The sequence below is a fragment of the Mytilus galloprovincialis genome, chromosome 6 (assembly GCF_965363235.1).
Source record: "Mytilus galloprovincialis chromosome 6, xbMytGall1.hap1.1, whole genome shotgun sequence".
In the NCBI taxonomy this organism is placed as follows: domain Eukaryota; kingdom Metazoa; phylum Mollusca; class Bivalvia; order Mytilida; family Mytilidae; genus Mytilus; species Mytilus galloprovincialis.
The window spans coordinates 74,398,699-74,421,338 of NC_134843.1; the positions used below are offsets into that span (position 1 = coordinate 74,398,699).

At 32.0% G+C, this 22,640-nt stretch overlaps 1 protein-coding gene across 13 annotated transcripts in view; it reads right to left on the reverse strand.

Moving 5' to 3' along the window:
* Positions 1–16,627: 16,627 nt before the first annotated feature.
* LOC143080310 (chromodomain-helicase-DNA-binding protein 8-like) overlaps positions 16,628–22,640 on the reverse strand; it is a 54,543-nt gene continuing 48,530 nt past the window's right edge. For 9 of the 13 annotated variants that reach the window (XM_076256077.1, XM_076256081.1, XM_076256080.1 and 6 more), the window contains 5 exons: positions 21,994–22,144; positions 21,121–21,260; positions 20,484–20,594; positions 19,843–19,947; positions 16,628–19,457 (listed from right to left, as the gene is read on the reverse strand). In XM_076256077.1, the coding sequence (XP_076112192.1) occupies positions 18,402–19,457; positions 19,843–19,947; positions 20,484–20,594; positions 21,121–21,260; positions 21,994–22,144 (1,563 nt within the window). In that variant the 3' untranslated portion in view covers positions 16,628–18,401. The remainder of the gene's footprint in view (positions 19,458–19,842; positions 19,948–20,483; positions 20,595–21,120; positions 21,261–21,993; positions 22,145–22,640) is intronic. The other 4 variants (XM_076256090.1, XM_076256085.1, XM_076256087.1 and 1 more) reach the window with 1 other exon arrangement.

Here is a 22,640-nt window from a genome sequence, read left to right on the forward strand (position 1 = left end):
CACGCTTATGGCGGGAAAAGGGACATGGTCAGGGGTTAAAAATCGGTCCCAACAACATTACACTTAAAATAGTTTGCGATCAGATACATTCATCAATTATCAGTTTCATTTTTTCGCTTTAAATTACTTCCAACTTCTCATTAAGGAAGTAATTTATTGCAAATATTTTGACTAAAAGATATCATAAATGGTATATAATGAATTATACACCATACGCGGATGCATAAAGGTCAAACACTTTTTGACCTTTTTGTTTACACTTGTTTCAAACGCACTAAAGACTATGACCAGCGCGCACCTGTTTGAGGTTTATCAAATTCCGGGTCGGTTGATCTTATTAGAGAAAGTTACACTATGTATAAGTCCGTTAAGGATTATTAATACCATGATGGATTGGTAGAGTTAGAAAAAAAAACTGTTGAATCAACTAAATTTCGATATGTTTCTGTTGGTTATTTACAAATTGGTTTCTCTATGATAAAAGAAAACGGACTTAAAAGCATAACTTGAATGACTATAGTAGATATCTCAAAATTACCAAAATGAAGGAGTCAATTAATAAATTAAAACATAATAATAAAATTGTTGTAGTTTTGGTAGCGAAATACTATAATTAATTCTCTAATGACATCTGTAAACAATATACGTAAGCAGAGTTAAACATGTATATAGGTAAATTTGATTATTTGAAAATGTCTAATCAAATTTAAAGTATAGTTTATACAAGTTTAGCTCCGCCTTTTTATATCATTTTCAGATGTCAATCTTTATTACAATGCTTGAGCAAACATTCGTACAAACAAAGCAAGCAAGCAAACCGAACCTTTTATTCAGTGGTCGTTTGTTTAAGTGTAATTAAAAAATATTTGTTTTTCGTTAATTTTTTAATATAAATAAGGCCGTTAGTTTTCTCGTTTGAATTGTCATTTTGGGGCCCTTTATAGCTGACTATGCCTAATGGGCTTTGCTCATTGTTGAAGGCAGTACGGTGACTTATAGTTGTTAATTTCTGTATTATTTTGGTCTATTGTTGAGAATTGTCTCATAGGCAATCATACCACATCTTCTTTTGTATATATCTGTATCCAGGGACTTTAGTATAGATAGTCCCTGCTGTGCGTATCGTTTTGTAATTTCGTGAAGTCGCTTACAGAAGATTTAATCGAAAGACATCTAGAGGGCACTTTTTTGTCGAAATGCGCATCTGGTGCAGAAAAGAATGTTTCCGTTTATTATTTTGCTACTACTGGGCAGAAAAATTGGTTCTGGTTAAGTGAAAAACATTCTGCGACTTTCGTGTCATACATGGCTCTAAAGACTTCAAACTGTTATGGTCAGTCCAAACATGCCATAACTTCTCTTTGTAAGGCTTGAACCAATTTTTACCAGGAACATATATATTGACATATGTTCCAAGGTTTTACATAGCTAAATTAATGTCAGATGTATTGTTCAAATTGAAGATTATCGATGCTATTTTTATGTTTGGAATAAACATCTCACGGGAGATAAATAAGTTATACTTGTACCTGAAAACAAATACCTGCTCCTAAAACATGTCGAAAATCCACGAAGTTTTATCATTGGATTGTTTTAGTTGATCGTAGTTGACAGCATGAAATAAAAAAAAAATCAAAGATTCTTTTTTTTATTTTGATAATGGAAAAAAATGACTGACCCGAAGATATTTGGGTATTTTCACAGAAACAAATTCGTAAGAATTTTGCGGAACCCAGTGTCTCGGCCTACTTTTACTGTTAATCGCAGGCTCAACAAAAATTTGGAAAAAAATAATAAAAATATTCCTCTCTCTACTATCTTTTAATCGTATTAAGCTTCTGTCCAAGTTTGGTAAATATCCAGGATAGTTAATAAATCTAATAAATGTTTTAAAAACTTGAACTGCAGACTGTATGTAGTGTTAAATGGAAGAAAAACTAAATTCCATTTACAAATAAAATACGGAAAACAAGAACAAAATTTTAACAAAATTTCTTTCTAGATACTAGATTTTTATCATAAACAAGCTTCTGTCCAAGTTTGGTAGAAATCGAGGATAGTTTTAAGAGTTATTAAAATTTTTAAAACTTGAACCACAGAGTGAATGTGACGTTTCCTGGCAGGAAAACTAAGTTCATTTATAAGTAAATACGGAAAAAAATGGATTTGGTTTTACAATATTTACTTCTGGATACTATCTTATGATCATAAACAAGCTTCTGTTCAAGTTTGGTAGAAATCCAGGATATAGTTTAAGAAAGTTTTTAAAATTTCAAAAACTTTAACCACAAAGTGAATATTTGTGGACGCAGCCGCCGCCGACAGAATGTAGGATCGCTATGTCTTGCTTTTTCGACAAAAGTCGAAGACTCGACAAAAAGAGCAGAGCAGTCTGTCGGAAAATTCGTCAGTAGTTACCTTTGTCACGCTCGATATGTTTTCCCCAGGTTTTTTTTTCTTCAAAATTTGATAGTGGTGTCAAATATCTAACCGCCTGGTGGATTTATTCACGAATTTATCAGCACTTGTGGCTTATTGGTTTTGACTGGTGCACAATATATAAATTTTGATTTCCTTGTTTGGATGTTGTCTCATGGTCGTATATGGCATACACACATCGCCCTCTATTTATATCTTTTTACTTTTGTTTTATGCATTTGATAGTGTACACATTATTTCTTAATACTTTGGTCCAATTTTGAAGAGCGTCTTGTCAGGGCCGTAACTACATTGAGGCAAATGAGGCAAATGCCTCATGTTAGAACCCCCCCCCCCCCAAAAAAAAAAAAAAAAAAAAAAAACTGAAACAAAAGATTGTCTTCATATCAAATTGTTTTTCACGGAAAGTGTCTTTCAAGACGCAAGTTCTCTTCACTCTTTGTTGTCGCCCCTGCATGTTTTTTTTTTATATCCATGTTTCTATTTTCCTTTGAGTTTTCAGAGTTAATGGTCAAATGTTTGTACTTCTGTGTCCCGGGTTTGTCTTTTGTTCATTTATTGTCCTACTTTATGACTATAGTCTAAGTGTTGATTTCATTTGTAAACGTGGTTTTGCAATGTTGCATGTCCACCGATGTTCAGACATTGTGCGAGAAAATATTTTTAGAATATACGAGGCTACTGGACACAAAAAAAAATGGTCCTTTCTGCATGGATAATTGATATCAAAGAATACAAAATAGGTTTTTTTTTGTAAATAAAACTAGATAGCTGATATGGTTTGAATTAAAGTAAGGTCACATATTACCCGGTATCAAATAATTTGAAAAAAAAAACAACAAGGTATTGCCATATATGACCTTTTACATTGAAGGGTTAAACTTGCATTAAGTCGTGTTGAGAAAATAAAGGAATATGGAGTACACTTTCAGAGGACCTAATCGCACACAAAGTCAATGCATAGAAAAAATACAAATGATCAATAGTCAAAGTTTTTGTTCCTGTTCTTCATCTTGATAGTTGCTGGAGGGTCTTCAACAATACTTTGAGAGAATCATTAATACCGTAAAACAAGGTGAAGAATTGTCCCTAGTGTGGACTTAAGCAGAACTAGTACTTAAAGCATAATACTGCACTGTCACTATATTTAAATCTAGTCATAAAAAAAATCACCAAAGTCTAAGCACAATACAAGACAAGAACAGACAGACAGATCCGGTATTTAATAATTATGAGAATTACAATTTTTGCTTTATCCTACATATCGGTCTTTCAATATTGTATCTAGAACCTTAAAGTCTTAAATTACAATGAATCTATGTTTTTGCTTTGGGACCAGAAAATTTCGAAAAAAAAATAGCCAAAACAATTAGCCAAAAATTAATTAAGCCGTTTCAATGCAAGGAGAGTCTAGAAAACGCTCAGAATGCACGATTTTGCGTTATTTTTCTAAGAGCTTCGCCAAAATTTTTTTCGCCTCACTACGCTCGGCAAATATATTTTCCCTCACTATCAAAAGAGGCTAGTTACGGCCCTTCTTGTTTGTACTTGTACTGCATATACCGACTCTAAATAAAGCCTTTTTGTCTCATGTCTCTATTGAAAAAAATGTTCGATGACTTAGGCTGACATCTTACTGTATGTAGTGTAGTTTGAGTATACACAGTGTGAAACAATAGATGAATTCAATCAAGATATGTCAGTGTTTTTTAAATGCTTGGCATGTGAATGGGGAGGATAGACAGGGGTCCCTGGTTCCAGACCCCCTGCTACTTTAATTCCCTTCCATTTATTCAAAAACGAAAATCGATCAAAGAAACTTTTCTATTGAAACTATGTACAGCACTGTTATAGTAGTCTCAGTTTTTCAGTATATCTCTATTTTTACTCCCCCTTTCCCCGGGTAGCTCCCAACTCCAACTTCGTGTCCCCTCATTCATTTGTTCCTGTCTAGAGACAATCTATGTAACTATATATCATATGTTTCTGTCCTGTTCAATCCCTATATGTGTGATCAGAGACATATTATACAACTAATTATATATCACTGGTATGAAATATATAGACACTTAAACGATAATATTGTTTTACAGATTAAGTCTGTACTATTTAAAGATGGTTATAACTTATAATGTATTTCTTTGCCAACTGATTTAAGTTCCAATACAAAATTCAAGGAGAGTGCCAATGCAGACCCAAGTATTATTTTTTTAATTGAGAAAACCCAAAACTGTTTCAATGGTTGCTTGGGTCTATATTATGCATAGAAAACTTGAGCGAAATAAAACAACTCCTTGGAGACTCTAGTTCTGAATTATTAAGCATTTAATTTATACTTGGGTATCATATAACCGATAAATAAAGTCAGTAATCCCTAATTCAATCTTTCATTATCACTTTTTTATTGTGATTTCAAGATTATTCCGATATAGACATAATTAAGCAGGATGAAATATAACAAATTTGTAATTTAAATGATTTACAGTAGATTTTACTGAATCCTATCCGATGTGAATCAATACAACTATCTTAATTACTCATAACTGTCATAATCTGTAATCACAGTTTGAAAGATGATAATAAATAGAATAATTGTTTATTTGTGTTTACTATCCCTCTTGAACATCACTAAAAATACAACCATATAGCCATTTACCTTTTGAGAGAAACAATAAATACGTCCGCAATTTAACCAGGTTACAAGCAAGTGCAATTTTAGCATCCTTTAAAAAGCTTAAACCTAAACAAGCTCATAGGACCTTTGCAAGGTATCGCTAACCTGGCAAAACAAGCTGGTGCTATTACAAATTGCAACAGTTATACTGCCTCCTGTTCAGAACCGTTAATTGCTGTTAATAACGTAACACTGTTTGTTCACACTGAAAGTTTTATTCGGTTAGGCTTTGTCAAATGCAGAGGCGATTCTTTTCTGTGACCGGACGAATCCCATCTCTTTAACACTTCTGTACATTGCCAACATTGTCACTTCTATGTATGTGTAGCATAGCAAGACCACATAATCTGACTTCAGTCATTGACCTGTTCCATGCATGTTTTAAGGTGCCGTAGCGCAAAAAAAACGAACTCTCACAACCACAAGACCCAGGCTAGCAGAAGCGATAGTATTTGTTTATATTTGGTTAGAACTGCATGTGTTTGATTGCTTGCTCTATTGTATATTTTGACCCAATCTCCTTAAAAGACGTAAAAGTTTTCCATCTGTGAACTTCTTGCGACAAGTCACCAAGGTATGGGATATCATTCTTATACTCATTATCAATAGAGTCTCCGTCAAGTTACAAAAATACCATGGTAGCAAGTAAAATCTGTAAAGCATTGGCTTAACGTGTGCAATGGAGTTGGGTACCGTTCAGAGATATTTAACCGATTTAACCGATTTAAATATCGAAAACACGCTGCCATTATGATTAATCACCTTGTTGGTAAAACTAAGAACCAGTGCTATTTAATAAATAATGAATGATTTTAACAATTATTTTTTTTATTTTCTGGGTTTTTTTTTGTCAGCCCGCAATTGTCCATAATCAAATGGCAAAATCAAATGACAAAACAAACGAATGGACAACAACTGTCATATTCCTGACTTGGTACATGCATTTTCAAATGAAGAAAATGGTGGATTGAACCTGGTTTTATAGCGCTAAACCTCTCACTTTTACAACAGTGTCATCGAATTCCGTTACCTATTCCCTATGGAAGATGCTGGAATTCTAGACAAAAAAAATCAACTCTTTTCATACCCTATGGAAGATGTTGGAATTCCAGACAAATTTTTAATTTTTCATATATCCTATGAAAGATGCTGGGATTCCAGACACATTTTAAAACTCTTTTTCATAACCTATGGAAGATTCTGGAAGTCAAGACATATTTTTAACTATATCTCATACCATATGGAAGATGCTCGAATTCCAAACACATTTTTTTATTCTTTCATATACCCTATGGAAGATACTGGAATTCCAGATAAATTTTTAACTCTCAAACCCTTAGTATGGAAGATGCTGTAATTCGAGACAAAATTGAATTCTTTCATTTACCCTATGGAAGATGCTGGAATTCCTGACACATTTTTAACACTTTATCATATACCCTATGGAAGATGCTGGAATTCCAGACAAATTTTAATTCTTTCATTTACCCTATGGAAGATGCTGGAATTCCCGACAAATTTTTAACACTTTATCATATACCCTATGGAAGATGCTGGAATTCCAGACAAATTTTCAAATCATTCTTATATACCTTATGGAAGATGCTGGAATTGCAGACAAATTTTAAACACTTTTTCATATACCCTATGGAATATGGTGGAATTTCAGACAAATATTTAATTTATTCTCATACCTTATGGAAGATGTTGGAATTCCAGACAAATTTTTAATTCTTTCTCATACCATTAGAAAGATGCTTGAATTCTAGACAGTATTTAATTCTTTCTCATACCCTATGGAAGATGCTGGATTTCCAGACAAATTTTTTATTGTTTCTCATACCCTATGGAAGATGCTGGATTTCCAGACACATTTTTTATTCTTTCTCATACCCTATGGAAGATGCTGGATTTCCAGACAATTTTTTTATTCTTTCTCATACCCTATGGAAGATGCTAGAATTCCAGATATTTTTTTAATTCTTTGTCATACCCTATGGAAGATGCTGGAATTCCAGACATTTTTTTTAATTCTTTGACATACCCTATGGATGATGCTGGAATTCCAGACACATTTAAAAAAATATTTTCATAACCTATGGAAGATGCCGGAATTCCAGACAAAATTTTAACTACATCTCACACCCTATGGAAGATGCTGGAATTCCAAACACATTTGTTATCCTATCATATACCCTATGGAAGATACTGGAAGACAAGACAAATTTTTAAATCATTCTCATATACCGTATCTAAGATGCTGGAATTCCAGACATATTTTTAACTCTTTTTCATATACCCTATGGAAGATGCTGGAATTCCAGACACATTTAATTTTTTTTTTCATAACCTATGGAAGATGCCAGAATTCCAGGCAAAATTTTAATTATATCTCACACCCTATGGAAGATGCTGGAATTCTAAACGCATTTGTTATCATTTCATATACCCTATGGACGATACTGGAAGACCAGACAAATTTTTAAATCATTCTCATATACCCTATCGAAGATGCTGGAATTCCAGACAAATTTTTATTCTTTTTTCATACCTTATGGAAGATGCTGGATTTCCAGACAATTTTATAATTCTTTGTCATACCCTATGGAAGATACTGGAATTCCAGACACATTTCTAATTCTTTCTCATACCCTATGGAAGATGCTGGATTTCCAGACAATTTTTTATTCTTTTTTCATACCCTATGGAAGATGCTGGATTTCCAGACAATTTTATAATTCTTTGTCATACCCTTTGTAAGATACTGGAATTCCAGACAATTTTATAATTCTTTCTCATACCCTATGGAGATGCTGGATTTCCAGACAAATTTTTAATTCTTTCTCATACCCTACTATGGAAGATTTGGATTTCCAGACAATTTTATAATTCTTTGTCAAACCCTACTATGGAAGATACTGGAATTCCAGACACTTTTTTTTTAATTCTTTCTCATACCCTATGGAAGATTCTGGATTTCCAGATTTTTTATAATTCTTTGTCATACCCTATAACAGATACTGGAATTCCAGACAATTTTTTAATTCTTTCTCATACCCTATGGAAGATGCTGGATTTCCAGACAAATTTTTAAATCTTTCTCAAACCCTACTATTGAAGATGTTGGATATCCAGACAATTTTATAATTCTTTGTCATACCCTATGGAAGAAACTGAAATTCCCGACGAATTTTTAATTATTTGTCATACCCTATAACAGATACTGGAATTCCAGACAATTTTTTAATTCTTTCTCATACCCTATGGAAAAAGCTGGATTTCCAGACAAATTTTAAATTCATTCTCATATACCCTATGGAAGATACTGGAATTCCAGACACTTTTTTAATTCTTTCTCATACCCTATCGAAGATGCTGGATTTCCAGACAATTTTATAATTCTTTGTCATACCCTATAACAGATACTTGAATTCCAGACAATTTTTTAATTCTTTCTCATACCCTATGGAAGATGCTGGATTTCCAGACAAATGTTTAAATCTTTCTCAAACCCTACTATGGAAGATGTTGGATTTCCAGACAATTTTATAACTCTTTGTCATACCTAATGGAAGATTCTGGAATTCCAGACAAATTTTTAATTCTTTCTCATACCCTATGACAGATGCTGGATTTCCAGACAAATTTTTAATTTTTTGTCATACCCTACTATGGAAGATGCTGGAATTCCAGACACATTTTTAACTTTTTCTCATATCCTATGGAAGATGCTGGATTTCCAGACAAATTTTGAACTTTTTCTTATACCCTATGGAAGATGCTTGATTTCCGGACAATTTTAAAACTTTCTCATACCCTATGGAAGATGCTGGAATTCCAGACAAATTTTCAATTCATTCTTATATACCCTATTGAAGATGCTGGAATTACAGACAAATTTTAAATTCATTCTCATATACCCTATGGAAGATGCTGGAATTCAAGACAAATTTTCAATTCATTCTTATATACCTTATGGAAGATGCTGGAATTCTAGACAAATTTTAAACACTTTTTCATATACCCTATGGAAGATGCTGGAATTCCAAACATATTTTTTAATTATTTCTAATACACTATGGAAGATACTGGAATCCCAGACAAATTGTTAATTCATTCTTATATACCCTATGAAAGATGGTGGAATTCCAGACAAATAATTAATTTATTCTCATACCCTATGGAAAATACTGGAATTCCAGACAATTTTTTTACTTTTTGTCATACCCTATGGAAGATGCTGGAATTCCAGACAAATTTTTAATTCTTTCTCATAGCCTATGGAAGATGCTGGATTTCCAGACAATTTTATAATTCTTTGTCATACCCTATGGAAGATACTGGAATTCCAGACAATTTTTTAACTCTTTCTCATATACCCTATGGAAGATGCTGGATTTCCAGACAAATTTTAAATTCTTTCTCATACCATACTATGGAAGAAGCTGGAATTCCAGACACATGTTTTAACTCTTTCTCATATCCTATGGAAGATGCTGGATTTCCAGACAAATTTTTATTCTTTTTTCATACTCTATGGAAGATGCTGGAATTCCAGACAAATTTTGAACTCTTTCTCATACCCTATGGAAGATGCTTGATTTCCGGACAATTTTTAAACTTTCTCATACCCTATGGAAGATGCTGGAATTCCAGACAATTTTTAATTCTTTCTCATATCCTATGGAAGATGCTGGATTTCCAGAAATTTTTTTATTCTTTTTTCATACCCTATGGAAGATGCTGGAATTCCAGACAAATCTTGAACTCTTTCTCATACCCTATGGAAGATGCTTGATTTCCGGACAATTTTTTAAATCGTTCTCATAGCATAAGGATGATGCTGGAATTCTAGACAAATTTTGAATTCTTTTTCATACCTTATGGAAGATGCTGGATTTCCAGACAATTTTTTAATTCTTTGTCATACCCTATGGAAGATGCTGGAATTCCAGATTTTTTTTTAATTCTTTCTCCAGTAGTCAGCACTTCTGTGTTGACTCGAGTTATTATTGATATGTTTATAATTATAAATTTAGTTTACAAAGATTTGAATTTTTGAAATACTAAGGCTCAGGAATAGATCACCTGAGCGGTATTTGGCAAAAACTTTTAGGAATTTTTGGTCCTGATTGCTTTTCAACTTCGTATTTCATTTGGTCTTTTAAACTTTTTTTTGATTCAACATCACTGAGGAGTCTTTTGTAGACAAAAGCTTGTCTAGCATAAATAGGAAATTTCAATTCTGGTATCTATGATGAGTTTATCTCATACCCTATGGAAGATTCTTGAATTCCAGACAAATTTTAAACTGTTTCTCATAACCTATGGAAGATGCTGGAATTCCAGACAAATTTTTAACTCTTTCTCATACCCAATGGAAGATGCTAGAATTCCAAGTAAATCTATTTAAAGAATTTTCTGGAGAAAAAAGTATATGTACGTAAGTTTTATAATGAAAACTATCCATTTATGTAAAAAACATTTTTTTTTTTATACTTTGAGGTTTCATGACTTTAAATGTCAAGCTTTGGTACAACTATTACATCAATTTAACATGATCCAAGAAAATAAGGCCAAGTCAGATGATCCCTGTCAGACTGACATGTATACCTTACAAACATAACATGCTTTGAATATAGTTGTACATATCAGGGCCTTTTATAGACTATGTGGTATGGGCTTAGGTAGCAATACACATTTAGGAGTTTAGTTTCGCATTTTGGCACCTGTGGATTTTTCAAAAAGGAAAGTTATTGTGTAATAAAATTAATTTTTAGACAGCTGAGTGCTTAATTTAACCTTCAAAGATGGTTTATAAGAGCATCAAGATTATTTTTTACATGTTTTATGGGCTGTTTTCTGTTTGACAATCCGTATTTTCATAGCTAGACCGGCCATCGGTCCAGAAATTAATGTAATGTTTACAAACACTTTTTTTCTACACGAAGTTTTTGACGCAATTTTACAACAAGAGTGCACACGCTGAAATGTCTCGCCTTCTATACTAATCATTGATATTATGTTGATAGTCCTAGGTATAAAGCTAAGCTTTTTTACAACTGTCACATAAACTTAACATTAACCAAGATAACTAAACAAAGACCAATGAACCTTGAAAATGAGGTCAAGGTCAGATGAAACATGTCAGGCAGACATGTACAGCTAACAATGCTTCTATACAACATATATAGTTGACCCATTACTTATAGTTTAAGAAAAATAGACCAAAACACAAAAACTTAACACTGTGCAATGAACCGTGAAAATGAGGTCAGGGTTAAATAAAACCTGCGTTTACTGACATAAAGATCATAATATATTTCCATACACCAAATATAGTTGACCTATGGCATATAGTATTATATAAAAAGCCCAAAACTCAAAAACTTAACTTTGACCACTGAACCATGAAAATGAGGTCAGGGTCATATGACATCTGCCCGCTAGATATGTACACCTTACAATCATTCCATACAACAAATATAGTAGACCTATTGCATATAGTATGAGAAAAACAGACCAAAACACAAAAATTTAACTATAACCACTGAACCATGAAAATGAGGTCAAGGTCAGATGACACCTGCCAGTTAGACATGTACACCTTACAGTCCTTCCATACACCGAATATACTAGCCCTATTGCTTATAGTATCTGAGATATGGACTTGACCACCAAAACTTAACCTTGTTCACTGATCCATGAAATGAGGTCAAGGTCAAGTGAAAACTGTCTGACAGACATGAGGACCTTGCAAGGTACGCACATATCAAATATAGTTATCCTATTACTTATAATAAGAGAGAATTCAACATTACAAAAAATTTGAACTTTTTTTTCAAGTGGTCACTGAACCATGAAAATGAGGTCAAGGACATTGGACATGTGACTGACGGAAACTTCGTAACATGAAGCATCTATATACAAAGTATGAAGTATCCAGGTCTTCTACCTTCTAAAATATAAAGCTTTTAAGAAGTGAGCTAACGCCGCCACCGTAGCCGCCGCCGCTGGATCACTATCCCTATGTCGAGCTTTCTGCAACAAAAGTTGCAGGCTCGACAAAAAAATGAGACGAAAGACATATGATTTTCATTGGATTTGCTGAATGATATATGTACACAGTTTCAGAAAAGGTATTACTTCAAGCGATTGAAATTCTACTTTTAGCCAAATTTTGGGGAAATATGTGACATCCTTTCCCCCCTTTTTGCAATATTTTATAACAAATAAATGCAGATTGTTGCCATGAATACACCCAAAAGAAATTATATTTAACCATTTTATATACTGGATATGAAATCTATGGAAGATTCTGATTACATACATATGCCCATATATGACACAAACAGTAAGCTTGATATTGCAAGAAAGCAATGAAAAGGGGATGGTAAAATTTATAAGGGCAAATTTTAGTATTTTTTCCTAACTGTTAATTGCTACCTTATGGCATACTTACCAAGCTCAGAATTGTATAATTTAAGACTTTTCATGCCACAAATCTATTGATATTTTGATTCAAAATCAACTTCTGAGAAAATTTAGTGTTTAAGAATGACAATACATGTTAATTTTATTGTTTACAGTCCTTAGCAACCAAAATTAGACATTTTGACACAAGGCTTATATTTGTACTCTATCGGCTTAACTCTTGCTTCTGATGGATTGGGCTGCATGTAGTAGCCTTAGTATTGAAAGCGTTGGTGTTTTTTCTTGCGAATGCATCAAATTATTGTTTTAATCAAAATTTCATGTTACATTTTTGCATATTTTAAATGCATAGTTAAATCAGAAGTAAGAAATTGATTCCTATCTACAAGTTTTTTTAATCAAGTCTTTGGTATGCAATAAGCATAAAGATTAACATTTTTATGCTTGAAATTGCTAAATTTTGTATTATTTTGCATCATCAGAGATCTTATTAAAATTTTCAACATTAAAAAACTGACAAAAGAGGTATAGTTTTTAAGATTTTGCTAAAAATCTAGGTAGAGACAAGATTTTACACTTTGACTTGGTACCTTTCTTTAAAATCAGTTTTTGTAGCGTCTCAGTGTCAACTACTAACCTTCATAAAATATTCATTACTCAACCAATTTTCAAAAATAAAAGACCATTTTGCTTGATTTAGCTAGCAGAACACAGAAAATATATTTTATAACAAATAAATGCAGATTGTTGCCATGGTTACACCCAAAAGAAATTATATTTTACCATTTTATATACTGGATATAAAATCTATGGAAGATTCTGATTACATAAATATGCCCATATATGACACAAACAGTAAGCTTGATATTGCAAGAAAGCAATGAAAAGGGGATGGTAAAATTTATAAGGGCAAATTTTAATATTTTTTCCTAACTGTTAATTGCTACCTTAGCACATTGTTGAAGGCCTTACGGTGACCTATAGGTGTTTATTTTTGTGGCATTTGGTCTCTTGTGGTGAGTGAGTTGTCTCATTGGCAATCATACCACATTTTCTTTTTTATATAACTACATGTATTTGATAAAGAAAGAAAGAAACAACTGTTACAGAAAATGTCAATTAATTTATTGAAAATTCCCATCACATCAATCAATGAGAAAATGTCAGATTTCAAATTCATCCAAAAATAAATATCTACACACTTTAACTAGCACATAGGCCATAGTAAAGTCAAGAGATTTCTAACAGAAAACTATACAAATGAAAATGATTATGATAATTTCCTAAACATCATGATTTAACTCACAAATTCTACTATCAATCACCAGTACACTTCTGTTGCAAGTACAAACAAAAACCTACATTAGCTTAAGAGATTAAGTTAAATATTTAATCTTCAAAAACTTGCATTAAAATTTGGTGAAAAGTTTACAAATATTTGAACCAACAACCTTAGCCAAGTAATTAAATTACTTCAATTTGAAATTTTGTGTTGATAAAATATGACTGATTACCGTAAACTATAGTTAATGAAACAACGTCATTTCTGAGGAAAACAATGAATTAACATTTTTTTTAAAAACTTAACCACAACCGCCAAACAACCAAAGACTATTGTTAATTTTTTAATGCAATCATCTCCAAGTTTTCATTTATCACAACATTTTATGAATAGAGTTAATTTCACTTAGTTTTCCTGAAACCACCCAGAAAGCAACTCTTATTTATGAAAGATGAGACTACAATGAGGTATGATAGTACATGTACAAAAGACTTCTTTGTGCTATTTCTGATGATGAAGAAAAATCATGTTTCCAACAAGTTTTGATCTCCATTAGATTAACAACAAGAGGCTCTCAAGAGCCTGAATCGCTCACCTGAATTTTTTTGGTTTAATCTCTCATCAATGATTATTTTGGCTTTTCAATTTATTTAAATGTTCTTTGAATCGTCCTATTTTCTTCAAAAGCAAAAAAAAATCATTTTCTCCTATGTTCTATTTTAGCCATAGGAGCTATGTTTCTTGACATACAAGGAAATGAAATATAAAATTTATACTAGATACTCTGAAACTCTGAAACTCATTTAGCCTAAGTTTGGCTGAAATTGATACAGCAGTTTCATAAGAGAAGATTTTTTAAAGTAAGTCAACATGATGAACAAATTGTGAAAAAAGTCTTTAAAGGGCAATAACTCCTAAAGAGGTCAATTGACAATTTTGGTCAAATTGACTTATTTGTAGATCTTACTTTGCTGATCATATTTGCTGTTTACAGTTTATCTTTATCTATAATAATATTCAAGATAATGACCAAACACTGCCAAATTTCCTTAAAATTACCAATTAAGTGGCAGCAACCCAACAATTGGATGTTTGATTCATCTGAAAATTTCAGGGCTGATAGATATTGACCTAATGAACATTTTTACTCCATGTCAGATTTGCTCTTAATGCTTTTGTTTTTGAGATATAAGCCAAAAACTGCATTTGACCCCTATGTTCTATTTTAAGTAACGGCGGCCATGTTTTTTGACGGATCAAAAATCAAAGCACACACTTTGTGCAGGATAATCTAAGGAACAACCATGCTAAGTTTTAACCAAATCCATTCAGTAGTTTCAGAGGAGAAGATTTTTTAAAGTTAGCAAATATGATGAACAAATTGTGAAAAATTGTCATTAAAGGACAATAACCCCTTAAGGGGTCAATTGACAATTTTGGTCATATTAACTTATTTGTAGATCTTACTTTGCTGATCTTTTTTGCTGTTTACAGTTTATCTTTATCTATAATAATATTCAAGATAATGACCAAAAACTGCCAAATTTCCTTAAAATTACCAATTAAGTGGCAGCAACCCAACAATTGGATGTTTGATTCATCTGAAAATTTCAGGGCTGATAGATATTGACCTAATGAACATTTTTACTCCATGTCAGATTTGCTCTTAATGCTTTCGTTTTTGAGATATAAGCCAAAAACTGCATTTGACCCCTATGTTCTATTTTAAGTAACGGCGGCCATGTTTTTTGATGGATCAAAAATCAAAGCACACACTTTGTGCAGGATAATCTAAGGAACAACCATGCTAAGTTTTAACCAAATCCATTCAGTAGTTTCAGAGGAGAAGATTTTTTAAAGTTAGCAAATATGATGAACAAATTGTGAAAAATTGTCATTAAAGGACAATAACCCCTTAAGGGGTCAATTGACAATTTTGGTCATACTAACTTATTTGTAGATCTTACTTTGCTGATCTTTTTTGCTGTTTACAGTTTATCTTTATCTATAATAATATTCAAGATAATGACCAAAAACTGCAAAATTTCCTTAAAATTACCAATTAAGTGGCAGCAACCCAACAATGGTTTGTTTGATTCATCTGAAAATTTCAGGGCTGATAGATCTTGACCTAATGAACATTTTTACCCCTTGTCAGATTTGCTCTAAATGCTTTCGTTTTTGAGATATAAGCCAAAAACTGCATTTGACCCCTATGTTCTATTTTAAGTAACGGCGGCCATGTTTTTTGACGGATCAAAAATCGAAGCGCACATTTTGTGCAGGATATACTAAGGAACAATCATATTAAGTTTCATTCAAATCCATTCAGTAGTTTCAGAGGAGAAGATGTTTGAAAAATTGTTAACGACGACAGACGACGACGACGACGACGACGTCGACGACGACGACGACGGACGCCAAGTAATGAGAAAAGCTCACATGGCCTTTTAGGCCAGGTGAGCTAATAAAATGGAAAAGAAATAATACTGTTTTGTCAACAATTCATTCATATATACATTGCAAAACAGATTCAATATGTAACTTTACTGTAAAAAGAAATTCATTTACTATTTATACTGATATTTCAATCACAGTGTTAATAAATAAAACATGTGTAAAAAAATTGGTATAAACAAATTCTTCCAGTTAATTAATAAATTATACAGTAAGTAAAACCTGATAAAATTAACAATAAATTATCAATTCAGACATATACCTTAAGATTCAATGACTGTAGTCGTCCATTTCATGTGTTCAACTTTTGTATATGAAAATTCCAAATAACTCATTTAAAAAAAAATCTTGTTTGGAATTTGATAGCCAAAATAATTTCATTAAAATAAGGGTTCTAATTTAAAATTTAAAAGATATAGTCGTGAAACCATTACTCAACATTAAAACTGTTTTTCAATTAAATCTTTTCAATTAAACAAACTATAAATCATATTTTCTCCTTACATATCTCTGCTTCATGCGATCTCCTCACAATTAAACCTAATTTTCCCTACCGATTTCACTGTAAAAATATCTGCACTGAAGCACATACGCCTAGCAGTAGAGCAGATTTAGAAACATTAGAAAAGCATAGCCACAACAGGTAAAACATTTGTTTTTGGCATCAATAAATAATCAACTACTAAATATAGTTTGTGATCTTATTGCTAAAGTTCTACTTCCATACTACTTAAGTCAATAAATTAAGATGGAATATTAATAAAGCGGTAAAATGTAATACTTTGAACCCCTGAGATTTCTTATTAATCTTCAATATCTTATGACAAACATATCTGACAATGAAGATCACAAATTCACAGTAAAATCAGCCTCACTACATAAAATCTTTTTGAAAATCCTTGCACATGTTAAACTCTAATATTTTAAGTTACTTAAATGAAAAAGGTCTGTTTCATATCAATTTCACTGTCTGTTAGTCTAAACTAGAACAGACATTTAATAATAGATTTTTGTAGCAGTGTATAAAAACGGATGATCATTTGGCCTGAAATACTTTCATGATTTAAAGATTGCTTAACCAGAAATGTTAGCAATAGTAACAGGTGTGTTTTCAATGTAAGTTCAACGTAAATAATTTAGAGATCTATTATACTATATACAATTTTAGCAGCATTTTCCTAATTAAAGTAGGAAATCATTAATCTGTTCCTTAATATTTTGTTATAATATATTATTGTTAGAATTCCCTATCAAAGGGCAATATGGATAAAGGCAAGCACTATGATTTAATGATGAGACTAGTTTTACTGTGAAAATGTGATGATGTATCTGATAGAATGCTTCCTTATACAAAACAATACATAATTAAAAGGTACTATCTACAATACATCTAACTTAACCATTTCTTGTTAGACAAACAAGTGCACTAAGACATAATTAGCAGATCAATTTCCCCAACTATTGAAATTTAAAATTTCAAGTTCTAATTTTGCTTCGTTTTATTTGTTACATTGATGATGGTAATTATACATATTTTTACCAGCCCTGTTTTTCTTCAAACAAAACAAATTTCTAAATAAGCACCATGTTGTACTGTTTTACATAAGGTTGTTTCTATCAAATGATGAATATGATAAAGTGTGATGATTATAGGAAACACATTACAATTAATTCTTGACTGTTTCAAATTGGAATACACAAAAAAAAAACAGAAAAAAATCCAGGAATAAGTTATTTTCAACAATAACATGTAAATGTTGTTCAATTGTAGTCAAAATTTATACATTAGTATTACAAAAATGTACAAATGTGTAACATCACGCTCCTCAGACCCTTTCTGTCCATTAAATAAACAACAACAAATAAATTATGTACATAAAAATTACCTGAAAAAATGTCCGGCAGGTTTAATCGAAGTCATATCAATATAAATCACAATTATTCCAAAAATGTTTTTTAAGTACCTTACATACAATAAATAAGATTGTACAAGCTTCAAAACAAGTCATACATCAACAATGGTCAATAAATTATATACAAACAAGATATGGTGGTGGTCAAGAGAGGGGGAATGACTTTACGGACAAACTGGCCAGTACAACATTATAGAGCATGTTAACATTTGTCTTCCTCGTCTTTGCTAATATCATCACATTTCGTGTCTGACCCTATACTAAGATCAACAGACCCATCTTCATCTACAGATTTTCTATCTTGGCCTCCTAATTCCTTATCTTCGACCAATTTATTCAAAATACTGTCTAATTTTGATTTCCTATCTTTCCGGGATCTGTCCTCCATTTTGTTAACTTTGTCTTTTAATGTGTCTACAATCTTACTCAATTTAAAAGAACTTTGAATTTTTGGTTTTGATTTGGCAGAATCTGGCGTACTTGGCTTGCTTTTCATTGACAAGTCTGTGGGTTCGTCTTGTTGTATACTAGCACTATATTGTTTGGAGGCACTCGACGATTTGTCATGATGATCAGAGGAATGTGATGAATGTTTTTTCTCACGACGATGTTTTGAACCACCTTCGTGGTGATGCTTAGCTTTAACACTGAGATCTTGAGGAGCATCCTGTAGTCCACTACTACTTCCTCTGCGTTCCTTTTGACTAAAACGTTTGATTTCACCTTCTTCTAAATCAGAATCGGCAGTCGATCCATTCATCAACCCAGAGTGGGCTAAAGCTCCAAATGACGTTGGTAGACTAGTTGGCAGTGAAAATCCCAGACTTTGTGCTTGCGCAGCAAACAATGGGTTAAGCAGCATGGGATTGTACATGAATGGGAATGAAGGATGAGGTATGCTAGGTGATTTTGATTCTGATTTACTTGATTCTTTACATTTGGGTGATTTTCTGTCTTTTGATGATGATTCAGTGTCTTTTGAATGAGATGCTGTCAAGCCAGGTAAGTAGCCTGCCATTCCAAGAAGTGGGTTCCCAAGGCCAAAATTAGGCAGGGCACCAAATGGCATTCCTAGAGGTAGTTTTGGTAATCCAGACATAGACATTAGACCAGGACTATGGAATCCTGATAGCCCAGCTAATGATGCAGCACTGAATGGAATGTCTGAACCCATCATTGACGATGATAAAGTGTCCTTTGGTTTCCTGCCTCTGCTGGGTGTCACAACACGACTCTGTAACGACTTTGGTAAATTAACCTACAAGAACAAAACAGATATAATGTACAATCAACTGTCCCAGACTAGTCAATTTCATTATATGGTAAAGGAACTTAATATAGGTGAACTTTTACTTCTATAAAATGATACAAATGATATAGTTATCTTTGTGCAACCAAAGTGTCACACAAATAATACTGTTACAAAGAAATAGTAAATTTTAGTCTTTAAAACAACTTTAAAATAGTCAATCTTTGAATATTTACATTAGAAATTTCTTGAAATACAAGGAAAAGAGATCATAGCTGTTCTATTAAGTAAAATTGCTCCTCTGTTTACACTTCTATGTATCCAATCAACGTTTAAAGCAATTCTACAATTTATATGTTAAACAAGAAATATAAATGATAAGAAAAATACACACCTTACTACGAACAATATCAGACCATTTGGAATCTACATCATAAAGGGGATTTTGTTCTAACCATTCTGTTAAATACTTCAATGGTGGGGCTTTGGCACCAGTAATCTGAAAAACAATACCATAATTTGAAACACCTTCAATGGCATAATTTCAAATCAAAATCTTATCTTAATACTTTTTTTTTTATCTATTTACTGTTGCTACACTGCCAGTGAATCTGTGTTGGTGTCAATAAAGACAATTCACTGATAATGGCCAATCTCAGAACATTTTGGTAACAAAACTAGCAAATAGGTGTCTTCTAACATGATTTTTGTAAGCCAGTAGATAATCACAAAACATTTCTTCTTTGTTATGTTTTTTATTAGTGTACATTTGTTTTTACATCACTGTCAATATGATGTGAAAGTTTGCCATTTCACTGTTTCTTTGGTATTACTACAGCTTTGTAACCAAGAGTTAAAGACATATTTCAATGGAAATCAACTTGTTTTACTGAAGAACAAAAATCAGTTTTACAAAGTTGAGAAAATTTTTATTTTTTTCATTTAATGGCCAATTTGACTCCCAAATTGTAATCTACCTTTTCTCTTTTACAAATTTCAAAGAAATTTTAAAAATTTAATAAATAAACAACTTACCTTTTTGCCTGTGATTCTATTTACAACGGAGACATTTTCTTCACCAGTCATCATCATAGGATCAATCATAGAGGGATCTAGACGAGACTTTCTGCCACGTCTTGGTATATCCTATTATTAAACAATTAGGACATCATATATATCAATCTCTTATTGAACATAAAATAACTTTATTTTTTTGTATCCCAATTATTAGAATAGTTTAGGTATAGATGTAAACACAACAGATATAATGTGTATCTCTGGCACTTTTTTTCAGTTTCAATAATTTGTTTTCAATGAATGTAACACATATTTCTTTTTACTTTTTACTTATTACTTATATCTTTGATCATCTTTTTTTCTTATTTTTCATTTCTTTTCTTCTTTTCGATAAAGATTTTAATATATTGTTCATTGTTGAGATACATTACAAATGAATGTAACACATATTTCTTTTTACTTCTTTTTTTTAATCTTTGATTCGTATATCTCTTTATTTTACACTTCTTTTTTATTTTTATTATTTTTTTTTTTTTTCAAGATATTGTTCATTGTTGAGTTACATTATCACAGAATATTACACATTTTTTTTTTACATCAGAGTAATGTTTAACTTATGCATCAAATAAACACATTTTTAATGAAATAAACTTGCATCATAAAAATCCTCTTCACAATCAGCTATCATGTATCCAGGATGTTCGTCCAACCATTTCTCTAAATCTTTTTTCTGTGGAGCTTCATCACCTGACAATCGGCTGCCATCTTCCAGATTTATCACAGGTACTCGGGATTCTGGGAAATAAAATTAATTCAATATACCAATTATACCAATTTTCAATTGATCAATATCAAAATTACAGTAACCCCAAAATCCATTCCTCTAGCAATAGTGCCTGCAAATATGTCAAGAATACATATTAAATACCAAAAGTGGAATAGAGGCAATGCATTACGAATCCTAATTTATTTAGAGAATGCAACATATCATTACACAAGGAAGTGAAAAATAGCCCAAATGTATATTGATGGCTACTTCATGTTCATCTGCAAAAATTACTTGTTTAAAGAATGATAATATAACTATATTATAGAAATATACTCTGCTTGATACTGAACCCACACACTAGATCTGATTGTTAATGTGCTTGCTCACAAGGCAACAGTCTGTAAGAAGACATGTCACCTCACCTGAACATATTATTCTGACTGTTCCAATTAATCCTTTCTCTTATTCATGAAGCTTTGGTTTGACACAATTGGGGTTTGATCTATGAATTTCCAACTTAGAGCCAAGGATAAATGTCTTATTATTTGAATAGTTTGAAGTCAAATGTCTGTACCAATATTAAACATTTTATCATTCCCTATAAACCCACAATGCATTATCATTAACTGTAAACACAGACTCATGTCTGGCATGTGACCTTATCACAAACTTAGCATTTGTGTTGACATTGCAGATGCCATAATAAGCATGACAATCAATATTTTGGTTCTGTGATATTCATTGGAGGCAAAAACTAACCAGGATCATGTCCAACTACATTCTTTGAGTGTTCCCTTCGTGCAAGAGCCTCTTGCATAGCAAGTTCAGCCATCTTCTCAGCTTTCCTTTTCCGTCCCCTCCGTTGTCTGCTGCCTGGGAACATCAAAGCATGTTCCATCTGCAAAGACATCTACAGAAAATCAGAAAAACAAATCATTTTTCCTTAATCCAAATTTATATCCTTTTATGAAACAAAATTCAACAACACAAGAAAAAGACTATGAAAGTCCTATTAAGCCTTTAGAAAATCAATCACTTTAAAGCTATTACAGGTGAATCTTATTCTTACTCTTTCAAAAAAATAATTTTGGAACCACATTCATTCCTTTAAAATGATGACATTTAAAAGAAGTTGAACACAATTTAATGCAAAATAAATCTTTACAAAAAGACGATGAAAAAAATGCATGTTCAGAGGGTAAAATCAAAAGTTTAAAGTATCATCAAAAAGAAAGTGACTGCTTGACAGCCATGACTTAGCTTACATCATTTAACTCAAGAGTTCCCAACCAATTACCAGACAGAAGCTGTGTTAAATGTACTTAAGCTATGGCTAGTCAAAATGATTGCAGTATATCCCTACTCTGTGAGCTGAACTATTGTTTATTTGATATTCTTTTTTCTTT